Source organism: Canis aureus, chromosome 30 (genome assembly GCF_053574225.1).
Source record: "Canis aureus isolate CA01 chromosome 30, VMU_Caureus_v.1.0, whole genome shotgun sequence".
Taxonomy (NCBI): domain Eukaryota; kingdom Metazoa; phylum Chordata; class Mammalia; order Carnivora; family Canidae; genus Canis; species Canis aureus.
Genome location: NC_135640.1, coordinates 42311005 through 42329422, shown reverse-complemented (window position 1 = coordinate 42329422; position 18418 = coordinate 42311005). Strand labels below are relative to the sequence as shown.

Genomic DNA, 18418 nt, shown 5'->3' with positions numbered 1-18418 from the left:
TGAGTCACCGGGGCCTTCACCTGGTCGGCACCCCAGCCCCCTCCTGAGGGGCAGAGGCTGCGAGGGAGGCCCCGGAGGCTAGAGAGCTCACCTGTCTCCCCTTCCCCCTGCGTGGGTGCCTGACAGCGGCTGGGCCTCACGCTCCCGCAGCTGAGAGGAGATCTCTCCTGCCAGAGCCCCAGGCGGCCTGGACTTGGGGACCAGTGGCTCCTGTCCCCAGTGACTGGTGCAGGGAAACCCGCACACCCAGAGCCTGAGGCCTCCACCCACTCCAGGCAGACCTGCAGGGCCACCCCGCTCCTTATCCCGTCACCCCCGTCACCTACAGAGAACCCTCCAGCCGCGGCCCTGCGGCCGAGAGCTGGGGTCTGCGCCACCGCCCTACCTGGCACGGCGCACGCCCCACCTGGACCGGTCCCTTTGTCCTGCGAGAAGGCGGTCGGGACGGCCCAGCCGGGTGGGGTCAAGCGGGGCCGGCAACCCCACGAGCCCCCTCGCCGGCAGCCACGACATACAGCGCCTGTCACACGCCTGCTCAGTCCTCCCCAGAACCAATTTTTGCAGACGTTTGCTTCAGTCCACCAGCGGCGCCCTTATCCACACCTGGGGCAGACTCTCTGGATGCTTCTGCCGCCACCTGTTGGCCCAGCCCGCTCTTCACAGCTCCCGGCAGCCCGTGCTTCGTCCCTGTCACCTGACGTGGCTCCCAAGTTGGGACGGCCAGAAGCCCTCCGCAAGGTCCCGCGCCCGGGCCCCTGGAGGCTTCCTGCCACCCGCAGGGACGCTGGGCTCCAGGGACTGCACCTCTCGCAGGCGGGCCCATTGGTTCATCGTCCTCTGCCTGCTTGCTTGAAGGCTCAGGAAGGACTCTGCGCCCCGCCCCGCCCTGCTCCTGCACGACTTACCTGAGCGCCCTCCCCCGTTCCCGCCTCCCGGAGCTCCTGCAGTGCCCCTGCAGCCCGCGACCGAACCTGGCCTTTCTGCGACTGCAGGATTCCAGCTTGAGACGCGGGGTCCTGCCCGGAGACCTGGACACGTCCCGGGGCTGCTGCTACGCCCGTGTCTGGTGGGAGACTTCTCCCTCTCTGTTGCCTCAGGAGGCTCACGCTCCATTTTGGGGGGAGAGCTCGGGACAAGGATCTGACCTATGAACCACCTGTGGCACCCCGTGGCCACGCAAAATCCAGCACAAGGACACAACCCCAAGCGGCAGCAACTGTAAAACTACTAGGAGAAGGCTTTCCTCTTTGAAGAATCCCCACGCCGACGTAACACAAGTGGCGGGGTGGGGGGTGGGGCGGGGGACCCCGTAGCACAGATCTGCTCTCTCCCGCGGCCGCTCCACGGGGCCCTTGTCCCAGCACGTCCTCCTCCAATCCCGGGGGCCCTGGGCTTCCCATGTCGCTACAGCGCTCGGGGAAAGCAACCCGCCTGACCTCTGTTCAAGGAACAATTATCCTGCCACCTCGTAACACATAAGGGAGGCTTTATTCAAGTTTACTGCAACAGGGGAGAGAGGACAGGTGGCTTCGTGGCCAAGGAGCAGAGCGGGGAGACCAGCGGGTGGAAACGTGCTGAGACGTCTCCGGGGGCTGCTGCTCACGGGGAGGGCAGGCCAAGACCAGGTCCTACTTGTGGGATGCAGAACGTAATCAGGTAACGGGGGTGACCGCACATCAGGGTGGGGGTGAGCCAGCAGGCTTGGTGGAGACCGGCCGGCCAGGCCAGGGCAGGACAGGGTCCTCGAGGAGAGGACGTCTCAGAGCAGGACGACTCAATGCGGTCTCGTCACCTCCACCAGCTCTGAGATGCCAAACGCAGGTCGACGGATCCTGACCCCTGCTAACCTGTGATTTCTACGAGCTTCATACTCGAAAGGCCCCCTTCCCTTAAGTGCTCACATGGGGGGGTGGGGATCCACCGCCCTAGGACTCTCCCTGGTTTCCTATTCCAACGGTTTAAATCACAGTGATTCAGGAGACGCAAGAAACTGTCACCTCGATGCTCCAAGCTCAGGTGCTCCAGGATGGGGGGCTCGGGGACTGGGTGCCACAGGGTTGGGGGCTCGAGCGATCAGGGACCTGGGGCCTCAAGAGCTGGGGGCTTGGAGCCCCGAAGGATCGGGGGCTGGGGACTAAAGGGTTGGGGGCTTGAAGGACTGGAGGCTGGGGGCTCTAAGGATCAGGGGCTGGAGGCTGGGGGCCTCTAAGGACCAAGGGTTGGGGGCTGGGGGGTGCTAAGGACCAGAGGCTGGGGGCTCGAGGGCTCTAAGGAGCAGGGGCTGGGGGATGGGGGGCTGTAAGGACCAGGGGCAGGGGGCTGGAGGGCTCTAAGGACCGGGGGCTGGGGGCTGGGGGGCTCTAAGGACCGAGGGTTGGGGGCTGGGGGGCTCTAAGGACCAGAGGCTGGGGGCTCGAGGGCTCTAAGGAGCAGGGGCTGGGGGCTGGAGGGCTCTAAGGAGCAGGGGCTGGGGGATGGGCGGCTCTAAGGAGCACGGGCTGGGGGATGGGGGGCTCTAAGGACCAGAGGCTGGGGGATGGGGGGCTCTAAGGAGCAGGGGCTGGGGGATGGGGGGCTCTAAGGAGCAGGGGCTGGGGGATGGGGGGCTCTAAGGAGCAGGGGCTGGGGTATGGGGGGCTCTAAGGAGCAGGGGCTGGGGGATGGGGGGCTGTAAGGACCAGGGGCAGGGGGCTGGAGGGCTCTAAGGACCGGGGGCTGGGGGCTGGGGGGCTCTAAGGACCGAGGGTTGGGGGCTGGGGGGCTCTAAGGACCAGAGGCTGGGGGCTCGAGGGCTCTAAGGAGCAGGGGCTGGGGGCTGGAGGGCTCTAAGGAGCAGGGGCTGGGGGATGGGGGGCTCTAAGGAGCATGGGCTGGGGGATGGGGGCTCTAAGGACCAGAGGCTGGGGGATGGGGGGCTCTAAGGAGCAGGGGCTGGGGAATGGGGGGCTCTAAGGAGCAGGGGCTGGGGGATGGGGGGCTCTAAGGAGCAGGGGCTGGGGGATGGGGGGCTCTAAGGAGCAGGGGCTGGGGGATGGGGGGCTCTAAGGAGCAGGGGCTGGGTGTTGGGGGGCTCTAAGGAGCAGGGGCTGGGTGTTGGGGGGCTCTAAGGACCGAGGATTGGGGGCTGGGGGCCGCTAAGGACCAGAGGCTGGGGGCTCGAAGGCTCTAAGGACCGAGGGTTGGGGGCTGGGGGCTCGAGGGATCTAAGGAGCAGGAGCTGGGGTATGGGGGGCTCTAAGGAGCAGGGGCTGGGTGTTGGGGGGCTCTAAGGAGCAGGGGCTGGGGGATGGGGGGCTCTAAGGAGCAGGGGCTGGGGGATGGGGGGCTCTAAGGACCAGGGGCTGGGGGGCTCTAAGGAGCAGGGGCTGGGGGATGGGGGGCTCTAAGGAGCAGGGGCTGGGGGCTGGGGGGCTCTAAGGAGCAGGGGCTGGGGGCTGGGGGGCTCTAAGGAGCAGGGGCTGGGGGCTGGGGGGCTCTAAGGAGCAGGGGCTGGGGGCTGGGGGGCTCTAAGGAGCAGGGGCTGGGGGTGGGGGGCTCTAAGGAGCAGGGGCTGGGGGGTGGGGGGCTCTAAGGACCAGAGGCTGGGGGATGGGGGGCTCTAAGGAGCAGGGGCTGGGGGGTGGGGGGCTCTAAGGACCAGAGGCTGGGGGATGGGGGGCTCTAAGGAGCAGGGGCTGGGGGATGGGGGGCTCTAAGGAGCAGGGGCTGGGGTATGGGGGGCTCTAAGGAGCAGGGGCTGGGGGATGGGGGGCTGTAAGGACCAGGGGCAGGGGGCTGGAGGGCTCTAAGGACCGGGGGCTGGGGGCTGGGGGGCTCTAAGGACCGAGGGTTGGGGGCTGGGGGGCTCTAAGGACCAGAGGCTGGGGGCTCGAGGGCTCTAAGGAGCAGGGGCTGGGGGCTGGAGGGCTCTAAGGAGCAGGGGCTGGGGGATGGGGGGCTCTAAGGAGCATGGGCTGGGGGATGGGGGGCTCTAAGGACCAGAGGCTGGGGGATGGGGGGCTCTAAGGAGCAGGGGCTGGGGGATGGGGGGCTCTAAGGAGCAGGGGCTGGGGGATGGGGGGCTCTAAGGAGCAGGGGCTGGGGGATGGGGGGCTCTAAGGAGCAGGGGCTGGGTGTTGGGGGGCTCTAAGGAGCAGGGGCTGGGGGATGGGGGGCTCTAAGGACCGAGGATTGGGGGCTGGGGGCCGCTAAGGACCAGAGGCTGGGGGCTCGAAGGCTCTAAGGACCGAGGGTTGGGGGCTGGGGGCTCGAGGGATCTAAGGAGCAGGAGCTGGGGTATGGGGGGCTCTAAGGAGCAGGGGCTGGGGGATGGGGGGCTCTAAGGAGCAGGGGCTGGGGGATGGGGGGCTCTAAGGACCAGGGGCTGGGGGATGGGGGGCTCTAAGGACCAGGGGCTGGGGGGCTCTAAGGAGCAGGGGCTGGGGGATGGGGGGCTCTAAGGACCAGGGGCTGGGGGATGGGGGGCTCTAAGGAGCAGGGGCTGGGGGATGGGGGGCTCTAAGGAGCAGGGGCTGGGGGGTGGGGGGCTCTAAGGAGCAGGGGCTGGGGGGTGGGGGGCTCTAAGGAGCAGGGGCTGGGTGTTGGGGGGCTCTAAGGAGCAGGGGCTGGGGGGTGGGGGGCTCTAAGGAGCAGGGGCTGGGGTATGGGGGGCTCTAAGGAGCAGGGGCTGGGGTATGGGGGGCTCTAAGGAGCAGGGGCTGGGGGCTGGGGGGCTCTAAGGAGCAGGGGCTGGGGGGTGGGGGGCTCTAAGGAGCAGGGGCTGGGGGGTGGGGGGCTCTAAGGAGCAGGGGCTGGGGGGTGGGGGGCTCTAAGGAGCAGGGGCTGGGGTGTGGGGGGCTCTAAGGAGCAGGGGCTGGGGGCTGGGGGGCTCTAAGGAGCAGGGGCTGGGGGCTGGGGGGCTCTAAGGAGCAGGGGCTGGGGGGTGGGGGGCTCTAAGGAGCAGGGGCTGGGGGGTGGGGGGCTCTAAGGAGCAGGGGCTGGGGTGTGGGGGGCTCTAAGGAGCAGGGGCTGGGGGCTGGGGGGCTCTAAGGAGCAGGGGCTGGGGGCTGGGGGGCTCTAAGGAGCAGGGGCTGGGGGCTGGGGGGCTCTAAGGAGCAGGGGCTGGGGGATGGGGGGCTCTAAGGACCAGAGGCTGAGGGCTCGAAGGCTCTAAGGACCGAGGGTTGGGGGCTGGGGGTCTCTAAGGAGCAGGTGCTGGTAGGGCTGGTGGGTCGGTCGGGTCCTCCCCGGGTCGCAGCAGAACTGCGTCACCCGGGCCCCCCCTCACCGCACATGCGCAGGAGTAGGCGCGCAGCCCGGGGGGCGGGGCTAGGGCGGCCGGGGCGGGGCCATCGCTCCCGGAGGCCTCACTGCGCTCGCGCCGCCCCGCCTCCTCGCGGGGAGACCAATGGGCTCGCGGGACACGCCCCTGGCGACGCTGGCTCCGCCCCCTGGAGACGGGCCGCCATGGCGCGGAGCTCCACCAGGCCAGCGGGCTGCGGTCGGGGCCTTCGGGGCGGGTCGGGGTCCCGGGCGGCCCTGCGCCATGAAGCTGACTCGGAAGATGGTCCTGTCCCGGGCCAAGGCCTCGGAGCTGCACAGCGTCCGGAAGCTCAACTGCTGGTGGGTGTCCGGGGCCGGGGTCGTCCTCGCACGGTTTCCCCCCGCGCAGCACCGGGGTCCCGGGAGGAGAGGGGACGGGAGGGGGGGGGACCCGGGAGGAGGGGGGACCTGGGAGGGGAGGGGACCCGGGAGGGCGGGGGACCCGGGGGGAGAGGGGACGGGAGGGGAGGACCTGGGAGGAGGGGACCCGGGAGGAGAGAGGACCCGGGAGGAGAGAGGACAGGTGGAGAGGGGCCAGGTGGAGAGGGGCCGGGAGGAGGGGGAACCCGGGAGGAGGGGACCAGGGAGGAGGGGACCTGGGAGGAGAGGGGACCCCGGTGGGGGGGAGAGGGGACGGGAGGGGAGGACCTGGGAGGAGGGGACCCGGGAGGAGAAAGGACCCGGGAGGAGAGGGGACGGGTGGAGAGGGGCCGGGAGGAGGGGGGACCCGGGAGGAGGGGACCAGGGAGGAGAGGACCAGGGAGGAGAGGGCACTCAGGAGGAGCAGGCCCAGGAGGAGGGGACCTGGACCGAGAGGCCCCCCACACCTCTGCTCCAGCCGGGGAGCAGGGAGCACCTGTGGAGGAGCCACCAGAGTCGGGGTGGAGGGGAGCAGGTGCAGCCACAAGCCTGGGGGCCACTGCCACAGATCATTCCGGAATTGTTACCCCTCTGGGTGGTGGTGTTTCAGACGCAGGCTCCAAACTGCTCCCTTTGCTGGAAACCGCTGAGGTCTCCCCATCGGCCTCCTGGATAGCTCCTTCCGGAAGGGCCTGAGTCGGACATGGCCAGCCGTAGGGAGCCAAATCTCCCAAGCAGGGGGATGGAGGTGACTAACACCGTCCAGTGGGGAAGTAGAGGCTGAGTCCAGAGTAACCAGGCGGTAGACGTTTCTGTAACTGAGTCCTGTTGGGGAGGTGCTGTCCCCAGGAGCCCCGCTCTGGGAGGAGACAGGACCGGATGGAGGAGCTGTGGGGTCAGTGCAGGTGCACAGGTGGGGTGGCCACGTCTGGCTGGGCCAGGGGAGGACTTCAGGAACTCCGGGAGGATCTGCAGGTGTTCCCTGGGGGCTCAGAGCAAGCCCTGTAGATGCGTTGGAGGAGGTGGGCCATGGGGAGCTCAGCCCTCCTCCTAGGACGTCCTCCCAGGCCGCGTCGGCACGTTGACTGCAGGGAGCTCGGCCCTGTCACTTGTTCCCGTAAGGCCCCTCTGTTTGGCATGAGGTGGCCAGGCTGCGTCTGAGCAGGGAGAGACAAGGGCCTGCTTGAGGCTTTCCAGCCTTTGTTTCGAGAGCTGCCTGTTCAGCCGTTGGACGTGGCCCCGGACAAGGACTTGCTTGTTCACTGCATCAGTGGGGGACATTGTCCAGCCTTGCCCCAGCCCGGAGAGTCAGTGCATCTTTGTGTCCTCCAAGTGGAGCGGCCCTGCTGCTCCTCAGTCTGAGAAGCACCCCTCAAGCACCAAGCACAGAGACTTTTGTTGGAAACAACCACGCAGCAGTGTTTGACACGTTTGTCAGTCCTCGGGACGGGCTAGGCTGGCCCTGACCCTGTCGTTGACATCGTAGGATTTCAGTTTATAGGCATCTGTCATTAATTTTTGGGATTTCTGTTTCTAATTTTTTTTTTCTCAACTTTCACAAAATTAAAATACATGTGTCTTTTCTTTCCCCAGGGGCAGCCGCCTCACAGACGTAAGTATTATGTGGAGCATCTCCAAATGCTCTCTGGTCCCAAAAGTGGAATCCTGTCCCCCAAGAGGACCGTTAAATTTGCTGAACTGCATGCACTCAGTTCAACCCCAAGTCTGGTACTTTGTGTTTATTTAGTATAACTTTTCGCTAATTGTTTCACGATTTTCGTAATGTGGGATGACTAATGAAAAAGCTATTTCATGCGTCCTGGTTTATTTTGACGTTCCTTTAAGAATTCTCCCGCTGATGAAAGGCTTCACATCCCAGGTCTCAGGGAGCGGATCCCAAGTCAGCTGGGGAGGGATGCTGGGGGCCTGCGTTGCTCACAGGAGACGTGCACTCTGCTGGGAGGCCTTTTCCTCGGGTTCCTGAGCTGCGTGTCACCGAGGACGTTGCTCACCTCAGCTTCTGCTCTTAATGGGATCCAGTGTTGTGCTCCCCACCCCCCAGGCCATGGCAGGAAAGGATGGGGCCCAGAGTGGGGGTCGGGGAACAGCACCCTGAGCTGAGCTGGGAGTCTATGAACAGATTTCTTCCCCTTTCTCTCTGAGAATGAGTGTCCCTGACTTAACACAGGGATCATACCATGTAAGAAAAGGTCATACATCTTTTCTTTCTTTCCTACTTTTCTAACTTGAACTAAACCTTCACTTGAAAACAGAGTCAGAAATGCAGCTGAGACCCTGGGCTATCCAGGAACGCTGATTCCACCTCACGCTACCGCTGAAATGCAGCATATCCAGCTGCCGAAAACAATCCTAAAAAACAAAATTACCACCATAGCAGAAAACAAGTCCATGGTGCGTGCGATGCGTCCGAGCAGCCCGTGAGCCTGTTGGGGTCAAGGGCCTCGTGTGGCCCGGTGCTGGCGTGTGGCAGACCCTGTACCACCCGTCGGCCACACAGTTGGAGGCCGTCCTGGGCCAAGCCGAGCACCCATTGCTCTTTCCCCTGAGTTGATGCTGTTAACACGGTAATGAGAGCCAGTCCCAATCCTGTCTCCCTTTCGGCCCCGCTCCGTTGGCCAAGCCCTCCCTGTGTCTCAGAGATGGCAAAAGAAAGGTTCTCGGTCCAGCGGAGGGGCCACAGAGGTCCCCTTAAGTGATGTCTTCTGAGGGCACCGAAGGGCAGGGCTTCGGGCAGCGTTTGGTGGCGGCGATGCTGTTACGACATCCCAGAGCGAGCGCGTGTCCCCGGGGTTGAGGGAGCCCGAGCAGATGCAGCGTGCGGAGTCTGGTGCAGAGCCCGCGGCCCCGTGTCCCGTGCAGCCCCACTGAGGCGAGGGCGCTCGGCCTGGGCCGTGGGGGCGGGGCCCACCGGGCGCCACGCGTGTCTGCGCTGGGCTCGCAGGAGCGCCCGGCCGTGCCCCACCTGCTTCCTTCCCTCCCTAGGTCTCCATCTGCCGGGAGATGCCCAGCCTGGAAGTGATCACCCTCAGGTACTGCGCCCGCTGTGCTGAGTCACGGGGCTCGGAGAAAAGGGGGATGTTCAGATCCCCTTAGGTCACCTGAGAACCCCCGACAAGAGTGTGTCTGGGGGGGCTCCTGCGAGCTCTGCCTGCCCGCGCGGACGGGTCCCTGGCCGACCCCCTCGAGCTCGCCCTGCTGTGTCCCGGCCCACCCTCGCTGCGATCGTGGGTGCAGCCCCCACATGAGCAGCCCCGTCAAGGCGGCCGCGTCTGCCCCCAGCGCCCCCGCCGTTCTCTGCCCTCCGGTTCTGGCGCCGCCAGGAGCTCTGCTGGTCTCTGCCCCACGCGGTCCCTCGACGGCAGCTGCCCCTCTGGAGGCATTGGCATCTCAGGCAAACCGGGGATGAACCAGACGCTGCCGATGGGATTTCTGGCAGCTGGGCGCTTTGGAGGGTTGGGGGTAGGCGGGGAGCATCGTCCTCTGCCCCTGAACTCCCTCCTGCCCGCTCGGGACCCAGGGAGGGAGCCGGGGATTCCCACCGCTTGCCAGATGCCGGCTCTCGCACCTTGGGCAAGGCTCAGATCTCTGGGCCTCAGTTTCCCTATTTGTAACATGGACATAGTACCGGCACCTGCCCTGTGGGGCAGCGAGGACTGGGTGCCGGCAGAAAACGGAGCGCTTAGCGAGCATGCGTGCACCATGTCGTTGTGTCGCTGACTTGCTAGGATTATCGATGAAGTGGAGACCTGAGCCCACACCCAGAAAGCCTTCCCTGACGATTAAACGGATTGCCTTTCATTCCTGAAAACAGGCGAGCCCCGAACCCTGGCCCTGCCCGCCCGAGTGACGTGGGGCACGTCGCCGGCCCTCCTGAGCTGCAGCGTCACTCAGGCTCATGGCTCAGAGGACGGACGGAAGGCCCGGGGGTGTTGGCCGAGCTCAGGTGCCCGGTGCCCGCGCGGCTGCGTAGGAACCCGAGTGTAAACCGCTGCGTGAACGCGGGATGCCCGTCCTTCACTGGGGTGCAGTCCCGTCCCTTTGGTCTCGGAGCCTCGTGCTGAGGCTGCCGTAACAGTCCCGCACACCGGGCGGCCCGTGGACAACAGACGTTGGGTCTCAGCCCCTGAGCTGTGCGTCTGAGATGAAGGTGGCATTTGCCGTGTCGGGGGGACCCGCGTCCTGGTTCACGGACAGCCCTTCTGCTGGGTCTGCGTGTGCGGGACGGGCACGGGAGCTCCGGGGGCTCTTCCATGAGGGCTCCCGAACCCCGTCACCTTGGCCGTTAGGTTTCAGGGTATGAATCTGGGGGGGCAAGCACGGTTAGCCCCGTGGTCCAGCAGGAGGATGGCAGGCTGGGGTGCGGGTTCAGATGTTCACGTGGCGCCCCGGCCTGTGCCTGGGACGGCTTCCTCAGATGGCGAAGCCGAAGTCCTGCTCTGGGCACCGTGGCGTCAGCCGCAGACCTGGCTCTCAGTGAAGCCGAGCGCCCCGCTCCCCACCGGCAACTCCTTTAACAAGTGGGGGGCCCACTGCGGTGCTGCGGCTGCCAGACAAATGCAGCCCCAGCAGAGAATGTTCTAGGTGGGCTTGGCCGCAGCCCACCATGCAGGGAGCAGCAGCGTCCCCGCAGCCGTGGAGGGTGCTCCCGGCCTGCTCACCCCTCCAGGCACCTGCCCTCTGCTCCTGTGGAGCTGGGAGAGTTTCTGCTCGTGTCCGCGGAGGCCTGCGGGGTCTCAGCCTGGAGCCCACACGATTCCGTCTCCAACGTGTTCACAAGTCCGAGGAGCAAAACTGAAGCGCACGTACTTCGTCCCCTCCTGGGGCTCGGGCTTGGGAAGTCGGGGCTCGGTTCTTGCAGCCTGGGGCTTGCTCGTGTTTGCTGTGGGTTTTTCTGGCCGCTGCCGGTTGTGGGGCGCAGAGACGTCCTGTGAGGGAGGGTGAGCCCCCCCCCCCCCCCCCCCCCCCCCGTTGACTCCGTGAGGCCTGGACCAAGCAGGAGGCCGGGGCCTTGCTCGCTGCTGCTCACGTGTCCACTTCGGGGACTTCCCGTCCTCACGGTTTGTCCTTGGCCCGGGGTCTTTGTCGACCTTGACTCCTGCCGTCCGGCTCTGACCCCCTTCCCAGGAGAGGGCAGGTGGGCTCCGTCCTGGTGTTTGCAGTTGACACGAGGGGCTCAGTGGGGGGGGGGGGGACGCCCTCCGCGAGCGGGGCGCCGACCGTGCTGTCCCCCTGCAGCGTCAACAGCGTCTCCTCCCTGGAGCCCGTGAGCCAGTGCCAGCAGCTGAGCGAGCTCTACCTGCGGAAGAACCGCATCCCCAGCCTGGCGGAGCTCTTCTACCTGAAGGGCCTGCCGCGCCTGCGCGTGCTGTGGCTGGCGGAGAACCCCTGCTGCGGCACCGACCCCCACCGCTACCGCATGACCGTCCTGCGCAACCTGCCGCACCTGCAGAAGCTGGACAACCAGAGTAGGTGCCTGCTGCGCCCCACAGCCCGACGGGGAGTCTCTTCCTCTCCTCTGCCCTTCCAGCACCTTCCAGGAGCCAGCAGGTGCCCCCTCCCTGTGGGCTCCTCGGGGGGCGTCCCCCAGGGTGCTGCCCCTCGATTCACAAGTGTGAGTGGGGAGGGATCACCCGGGGCAGCCCAGGCGGGCGCAGGATCGCGGGGGCCTCGTCACCCTCCACCCGCCTGCTGCTGTCGTTTCTTCTGCTCCTTCCCTGCTCAGAACACTTGCCTGGGGCCCCGGGGAGCCCGTGAGAGGGTCCGGCTGGGCTGGCAGCGTCCCTGCTGGAGGCCGGCGGGTGCCTCCCCGCGGCGCTGACCGCTCCTTCCCCACCTCTCCTCCAGGGCCTGCATTCGGAGGCCCCTGGCACCACCGTGCTGGGCCCTGACCCTCCACACACGCACACTTTCCCCCCAGGTAGACAGCTGCCGCGTAGGTTAGCTCAGGGACCTCCGTCCACGCGGGAGTGCAGCAGACCGTGGGCCGTGTGGTCTGTTCCTTTGCCTATAATTTGTCTCTTCACGGACGCTTGTCTGGAGCAAGTGCTGAACTTGAGATTCACGTCCAGCCGGTGCCAGGGTGGGGCGGTGACAGGCAGGACCCGGCCACTCTCCAGGAGCTGGCCGGCAGGGTGGACCGACGGACCCCGCTTGTCTAGAGCAGACTGTGCCCGGCGTGGCCGTGGTGGCGAGCCGCAGTCCGGGGGGCTTCTGTGGGGGCGCGTCCACTCTGATGCTGCAGCTCCGCCCGCTTCACTCTGAAGCCGTGACCGAGGAGGAGCTGTCCCGCGCGTTGATGGAGGGAGAGGAGGTCACGGCCCCCGGTGGAGAGGGCACGGGGAGCGGCCAGCCCGAGATGTCCTACGCCCTGAGCACCGCGGACACTGCTGCTGACACCCAGCAGGACACGCTGAGCTATGGCGAGGAGACAAGGTGCCTGGTGGCGGGGGCGGCGGGCCTGCCCCTGGGGCTGCAGCAGCCTGGCGATGGGGCAGGTGAAGTGGGCCGGCGGGCGTGGGGCACCCCTGACCCAGCACTGCAGTCTCCCGGGGGAAGGCCAGGTGGCCGTGGCCGTGGCCAGCCGAGCCGCCGTGCGGCGGGGACGGGGCGGCTGGCCTGCTCACACCCTCGGTCCCTGTCCTTCCTGCAGCGTCCAGGGCCAGCTCGGCCTGAAGTCCCCTTCCCGGGACCGCTTCCCTTCCTTCTCGCACAGGGAAGCCGTGAGCAGTCGCAAGAACAGGGTGAGCATGATGGGACAGCACCGGCTGAGGCGGCCACCAGCTCCCTCTGCCCAGAACGTGGGGACGGGGGTGCACGGGCTGAGACACCCAGGGACTTGCAGAGCCAGGCCCCAAGGGTGGAAGTGGCTCTGAGCTACACTGGAAGTGACACGCCGGAGGGTGTGTGTGCAGCTGAGCTGGCTTCAGTGTGCAGGGGCAGCCCCAGAGGGACAGGAGACCCCCGTCCAGCCTGCGGGCAGCTCCGGGCAGCACGTGGGACCAGGCGTGCCGAGCGGCAGGCCGAGCCCTGGTGGGCAGGTTGCTGTGGCAGCACCTAAAGCTGCAGAGGTGCGCTGCTCGCGGGGACGCCTCCCACCTGCAGGGGGACAGACACTCCTGTCCTGGCGGGGCAGTTCTGCGCCACCGTGGCTCCTCAGGGTCCCTGTAAGGAGTAACAGGTTCAGAAGTAGGCTACGGGGGCCGCTCCGTCGAAGGCTCCGGTCCTTTCCACGTGTCTGCCGCCTGTGAACTTCTGGCTTGTTCTGGGGCTTGTTCCTCCTGGTCATGGGCTGGCGCTCTGATCCAGGCTCACACCCAGGAGGACAGGGGCCATTTCTTCCTTGTGTCCTCTCACTGGGGAAGAACGGCTGCCCTGTGTCTTCCTCACCCGGCAACACCGGCTTCATCAGCTGGATTGCTCACGTCCTGAGTGTGAGCCCGTCACCAGCCAGAAGAGCGGGGTCACCACCGTCTGCTTGGCCCAGTGGGGACTTTGCCTCCTAGTCACATGGGAGGGGGGCTGCGTGAGCACAGCCAGGGTCTGTGAGGAGGTCCGTGACCCCCCAGCTCCTGCTCCCGACTGCCTGGCTCTCCTAGCCCCGCGGGGTCCCAGAGCCATCCGACCGGTGCTCACATGGGAAGGGCTCCACAATCGGGGTGGGGGCTGCCAGCACCCCCTTGAGGACCTGGAAGGGCTTGTGGAAGGCACAGAGGGGTGGACTTAGGCCCCATCCCGGGGAGGGACCAGCCCGCCCTAGGGGAGAATCGTCCCCCCAGAGTTGCTGACAGCCGTGACTGCAGGCCGGAGGCGATTCTGGGCAGATCCTCCGCAAGGTCCGTGCATAGGCCCCCACCCAGCACAGAGGAGCCCCCGGAGCAGGCCAGGGTCTGCAGAGCCCCGGAGGCTGCCCCGAGGTTACACGGGCCCCCCCAGCACAGGAGGAGCCCCAGAGGGTGCCCCGAGGTTACACAGGCCCCCCCCCAGCACAGGAGGAGCCCCCGGGGCAGGCCAGCGTCTGCAGAGCCCCGGAGGCTGCCCCGAGGTTACACAGCGCCCCCCACCCAGCACAGGAGGAGCCCCTGGGGCAGGCCAGCGTCTGCAGAGCCCCGAGCTTGCACACTGCTCCAGCCCTGTACCTTCCATAAATGCAAACTGAAACCATCAGACCTGCTTGTGCAGCCAGAGCCACTTCGGGGACAGCAGGGAAGGCCCTGGCTCTACTCTGCCCGTGACCCGTGGCCTGTGGCCCCGTCCGCCCCCGGGAGGTCCCGCAAGCCCCGATGGCAGGATGCACAGGGCCAGGGAGGCCAGGGAGCTGTAGGGGCGGGGATGGAGCAGGACCCCCGAGGGGTGCCAGGGGTGGGCGGGGGCACTGCTCCCTGTGGCCCCCGGAGCAGATGTCACCTTGCCACCACGTGCCCCAGCTCACCTCATAAGAGCCAGCCCAAGTGGCCCCCATGTGCAAAACGCTGCTTTGCTCCACTGCAGATAGAAACCATGAGCACATGCCTAGCACACGCGTGTCTGTGATCGTGGTGCTGAGCGCTGCCCCGGGCCGCTCCGCCCCTTCCCTCCCAGCTGGGTGACCTCGGCCGGCCCTGCGGGCAGCGCAGCTCTGTGGGGGAGCCTCTGCCCTGTGTTCTCCCGGGGTTTCCTGGGGGGCCGCTCGCCCGGATGTACAGGTCCGCTGGCCTGGTGGCCTCAGCCGGTGACCCTGTGCCCCCAGAACAACGTGCTGACCGCCATCCTGCTGCTGCTGCGGGAGCTGGACGCCGAGGGGCTGGAGGCCGTGCACCAGACTGTGGTCAGCCGGCTCCAGGCCTTGCAGAAGCAGGAGCAGCAAGAGGACGTGGAGTGACCCTCAGCGCCACCCCGAGCTGCCAGGCCTTCCTCCCGCAACCCCGTGCCCCAGCCCCTGGGAGGTGCCGGGTCACCAATACAGCCACGGCCTCCGCCGGACCCCGCTGAGTCCCAGCCTGTGGTCTGTGTCCCAAGAGGCTCAGGGCCGCCGGGAAGGCCACGCCCTCGGTGTGGACGGTGTGGATGGCGCCCTGGCGGAGCAGGAGGGGCAGCGGGCCCCGTGCTGGGTGCCCTCCCCTGAGGGCGCAGGTGCACGCCAGCCTGCACGGGGGCCCACCTGGGCTTGGCGCTTCCTGCCGTGGCAGCGCCACCACCGTCCCTAATAAATGTCTTCCCAGAGTCTGACCCGGAGCTCGTGTTGCCCCTGTCGGTTCTTGGCCCCAGTTGTAGGTTAGACTCTGCCCGCGGCCGGCGTCCAGAATGATCTGTCCTTAGAGTGGCTTCGTGTCACCAGGCCCACCAACTGCCACGGGGCCGGGGCAGGGGAGGCCTGGGGCAGGATCTGGGTGCCACCGTGGGAGAGGCAGCGGGCGGGCGCCAGGGGGGCACCCAGAGATGGCACCTGAGGTGCGTGCTCCCGCGGGGAGAGGCTCAGGCCGGGGGGTGGGGGGGGGGGCGCCCCCACAGCGGGGGTGCCTCCCTGGCCGGGAGCAGCCAGGCGATCTTCCTGGTTCCCTCCGCCCCACTCCAGCTGGGGGGCACCCAGATCTCTGAATGTGTCCGTCTCTGTGCGAGCGAGGGGGTGCTGCCTACTGTGCGCAAGGACCCAGATGGGCGACCGCGCGGGGGCGGCGTGCCCGTTGAACGTGGGCTGCGCTCAGGGAGCCGGTCTCCAGCTCGTCCAGCCTTGCCGGGGCTGCGGGGCAGGGGCTTCCTCTGGGGTGTCCGTGGCCCTCAGGAACCGAGTGGCCACGCGGGGCCGCTGCGCCCACGCTCTGTGTTCCAGGAAGCGGCCGGGCTCTCCTACAGCAGGTGGGGCAGGTGACGGTGAACAGCACACGCGCCCCTCCCCACGCCCCAGGCCCACTTCCCGCTGCGCCACCACCTGCTGCGCCACCACCTGCTGCGCCTCGGGGACTGGGACGGGCGGGCCGGCCCTAGACGCCCCTGCCTCGGCTCCCGGGGGCGGCGGGTGAGCTCCGTGGGGGGAAGATGCGCCTCGAGATGCCCTTTGATCGTGGCGACAGGGGCGCAGGTCAGGAGGACCAGGCCGGATGGCGGGGGCCCTGCTCACCTTGTGCCCGCCCCCGGGGCCGCCCTGTTTGGAGGGAGGACACGGGTGGTCCTCTGGTGGCTGTCCTCCGGGGAGGCATCGCGGGGGCCTCCGGAGTCCCCCCAAAGGGAGCTGAGAAATGCTCACTGGTCCCCATGGGGCTGTAGGGTCAAAGTTGGAGAAATTAGAGGAGAGACGGGGGGTGGGGGCCAGGCCGCCGGCGTTCTCCGAGAGCAGACCCTCGTGCTCCTGCTCCCTGCAGGGCCCGGGGCAGCGCGGACTTGCCCAGCGGGATGCCCCGTGCATCTGGGGCTTCCCCCTGGGAGGGGACACCCAGGGTGGCCTCGCTGAGTGTGCAGAGCTTGGCATCTGCCCAGCGAGGGGACTCGTCGCCGGCCCACCCTCCTGCACCCCTGCGTTTCCAGTGCGCTCGGCCAGGCCGCGGCTGGCCTGGGTGCGGGGACCCCACCCTCGCTCGGCGCTCTGCTGTCGCCGACCTGAAAGTCCCCTCACTGTGGGGCCTGATCTCAGACGTTCCCTGGGAAGTCCTCGGGGCTGGCGGTCCTTCCATGAGGAAGAAACACCAGGTAGGTTGGGCCCGGCCACCCGTGAGGGCCGCACGCTAGGGGGGCTGGTGGCCACGGTGCTCACCTGGGAGCCCAGCCTGAGCCCTCCCCTCCGCAGGGGCTGGCGGGGGCGCACAGTGGGAAGAAAGAAGCCTGGGGAGGCCACCCAGGTGGTGTCGCATCCGCATCACCCCTCCCACGGAGATGTCATCACACAGGGAAACAGGGACAGCAGGGTCCCTGCGGTGCATGTCCTTACTGGGCCGGGGGCTGGGACGGCGCCCCGATGCCGGCTGCTTCCCACCCTGTCCCCACACGCGGCCCCTCGGGAGGGGTCCCCTCGGGTCGTGGTGGGACACCTGTGTGCAGGGGCCTCTGGGTGGCGGTCCAGGAACCCTCTCCCCCACAGAATCGTGGGACAACGCTCAGGCTGCAGAGGCGAGGCCACCTGCTGCTTCTCGAGGTCCCGTTACCCGGGAAGATTCCTCGCGGGCGCTGTGCCCCGGAAGCTCACGGCAGCATCCGTACTGCGCAGGGCGCAGCGCACACGGCGGAGGAACGGGCTTTGCGGTCACCCGTGCCCCCCGCCTGCTCTAGCAGCTTGTCCTGTGGGGCGCACCCGCCTCCACAGGGGGACGGAGGCTTCGGGGGGCCGTCAGGGCTGAGAGCGGGCTCTGGGTGCAGGGGCCCCCGTGTCCAGCAGCCAGCCTCAGCCTGGCGGGGTGACAGGCTGGGGACCCCTGGGGCGGGGCTGCTGCACAAGGCAGGGGATTGCTGCTCTGTGTCCTGGACCCCCGACCTCCCCCACTGCCCCCCTCCTCCCCCCGTGACCACGCAGCATGCCCGGCCCCCCCACCCCGTGCAGCACTCCCCTCCCAGGGCTCCCCTCCTCGAGCTCTGGAGAGCAGCGCCTGCTCCCCAGCTCTGCCTTCCTGGGCCTCCAGCACCCCCCTCGCCCCCACCATGCTCCCGAGGCCTGTCCGTGGCCCCACACCCCCACCCTGCTCGGAGAACCAGCTTGGTGCACTCTTCCCTGCCGGTGAGGCCAGGCCTTGCTGTCTGTGGGATTCTCAGGGGGCCCCAAGGTCCCAGGCCCCTGCTGTGTGCACCTGTATGGCCCCCGCCCCGAGGGGAGTGTGCATGGGATGGGGCCCCGCACATACACCCAGAGTGAAGGAGCATCACGGACGTACTTAAAGTCCCTGATGGGCTGCCTGAGTTCATCGGAAGGGAGAGTGGCCTGGTGGGCCTGGCCTAATCAGGGGGCCCCTCGGCTCTCCTCTACAGCTGCCAATGGATTCAGGCTGAGAATGGGGTGGGCCTCCTTCTCCTGACGCAGGGCCCAGGGGAAGGGCCCAGGTAAGAGGCAGCAGACGCCCTGCTGCCCCCGGACGTCTGCCACCAGGTAGCTCAGAGGGCCTGAGGCCTGGAGGTCCCCGCCTCCGCCGCGGCCCTTGGAGGACCCAGCTAGGCCGTGCCCTCACCCCTGAGCCCTGTGAGGTCAGCCGGGATGCGAATCCCCGGTGCTCGTGGTAGTTCCCAGGAAACCCAGTCTCCTGGAGGGGCAGGTCCTGAGGGAGCCCCCGCCCCCGGCCCCCTCCTGGGCATGGGCTCCAGCCTGCTGACCCGTCCTTCCTGCAAGGCCTGGCCCGCGGGAGGCCCTGCCGTGGGCTCCCCCCTCCACGCTGTGCATGCCGGGCTAAGGGGCAGGGGGCCTGGTCAGGCCTTAGCCGTGTGCCCGGGGCTGGGGCCACGAGCAGACTCCAGCAGCGTCTGTGCCGTCGGACACCTGAGCTGCAGCCTGTGTCCAGAGCCTCCCTGGGGCGTGTCCAGAGGCCCAAGCGCCCAAGCACCACAGCCCACGCCCCGCCGCCCCGGCCGTGGAGGGCGAGCACGGGAGGCAGAGGCCAGGCCCTGTCCCTGCTGACGCGTTACTGGGCGCCTGCGCCACAGCATCTCCAGACGCTGCACGTCCAGGCAAAACCAGGAAGAACGTCCCAGAAAGTCCAGCTCCGCGGCTCCCCTGCCCCTTCCCCAGGCCGCCCCGGGTGCCCTGGGGAGCTGGCCAGGGGGCGGGGTCAGCACGGAGCACGCTGGG

At 67.7% G+C, this 18418-nt stretch overlaps 1 protein-coding gene across 8 annotated transcripts; it reads left to right on the top strand.

Annotated features, from left to right (window-relative positions):
* Positions 1 to 5417: 5417 nt before the first annotated feature.
* Positions 5418 to 14892, top strand: CFAP410 (cilia and flagella associated protein 410). Of its 8 annotated transcripts, XM_077879385.1 has the most exons (9): positions 5455 to 5601; positions 6272 to 6409; positions 7255 to 7273; positions 8665 to 8711; positions 9494 to 9625; positions 10918 to 11147; positions 11841 to 12114; positions 12332 to 12422; positions 14408 to 14892. In XM_077879385.1, exons 4-9 carry the CDS (start codon positions 8683 to 8685, stop codon positions 14537 to 14539), a joined length of 888 nt encoding a protein of 295 aa, XP_077735511.1. In that variant the 5' UTR covers positions 5455 to 5601; positions 6272 to 6409; positions 7255 to 7273; positions 8665 to 8682; the 3' UTR covers positions 14540 to 14892. The 8 variants fall into 8 exon arrangements, with proteins under 8 accessions (XP_077735508.1, XP_077735509.1, XP_077735513.1 ...); XM_077879382.1 differs by lacking the exon at positions 6272 to 6409 and having other exon boundaries at positions 5418 to 5601; XM_077879384.1 differs by lacking the exon at positions 6272 to 6409 and having other exon boundaries at positions 5419 to 5601; positions 11946 to 12114.
* The last annotated feature ends 3526 nt before the right edge of the window (positions 14893 to 18418 follow it).

Coding starts and splice junctions, on each gene's coding strand:
- CFAP410 (XM_077879382.1), top strand. CDS start 5,525: ATGAAGCTGACTCGGAAGATGGTCCTGTCCCGGGCCAAGGCCTCGGAG. Junction 12,115..12,331: donor AGCTATGGCGAGGAGACAAG/GTGCCTGGTGGC, acceptor TCCTTCCTGCAG/CGTCCAGGGCCAGCTCGGCC. Junction 12,423..14,407: donor TGAGCAGTCGCAAGAACAGG/GTGAGCATGATG, acceptor CTGTGCCCCCAG/AACAACGTGCTGACCGCCAT.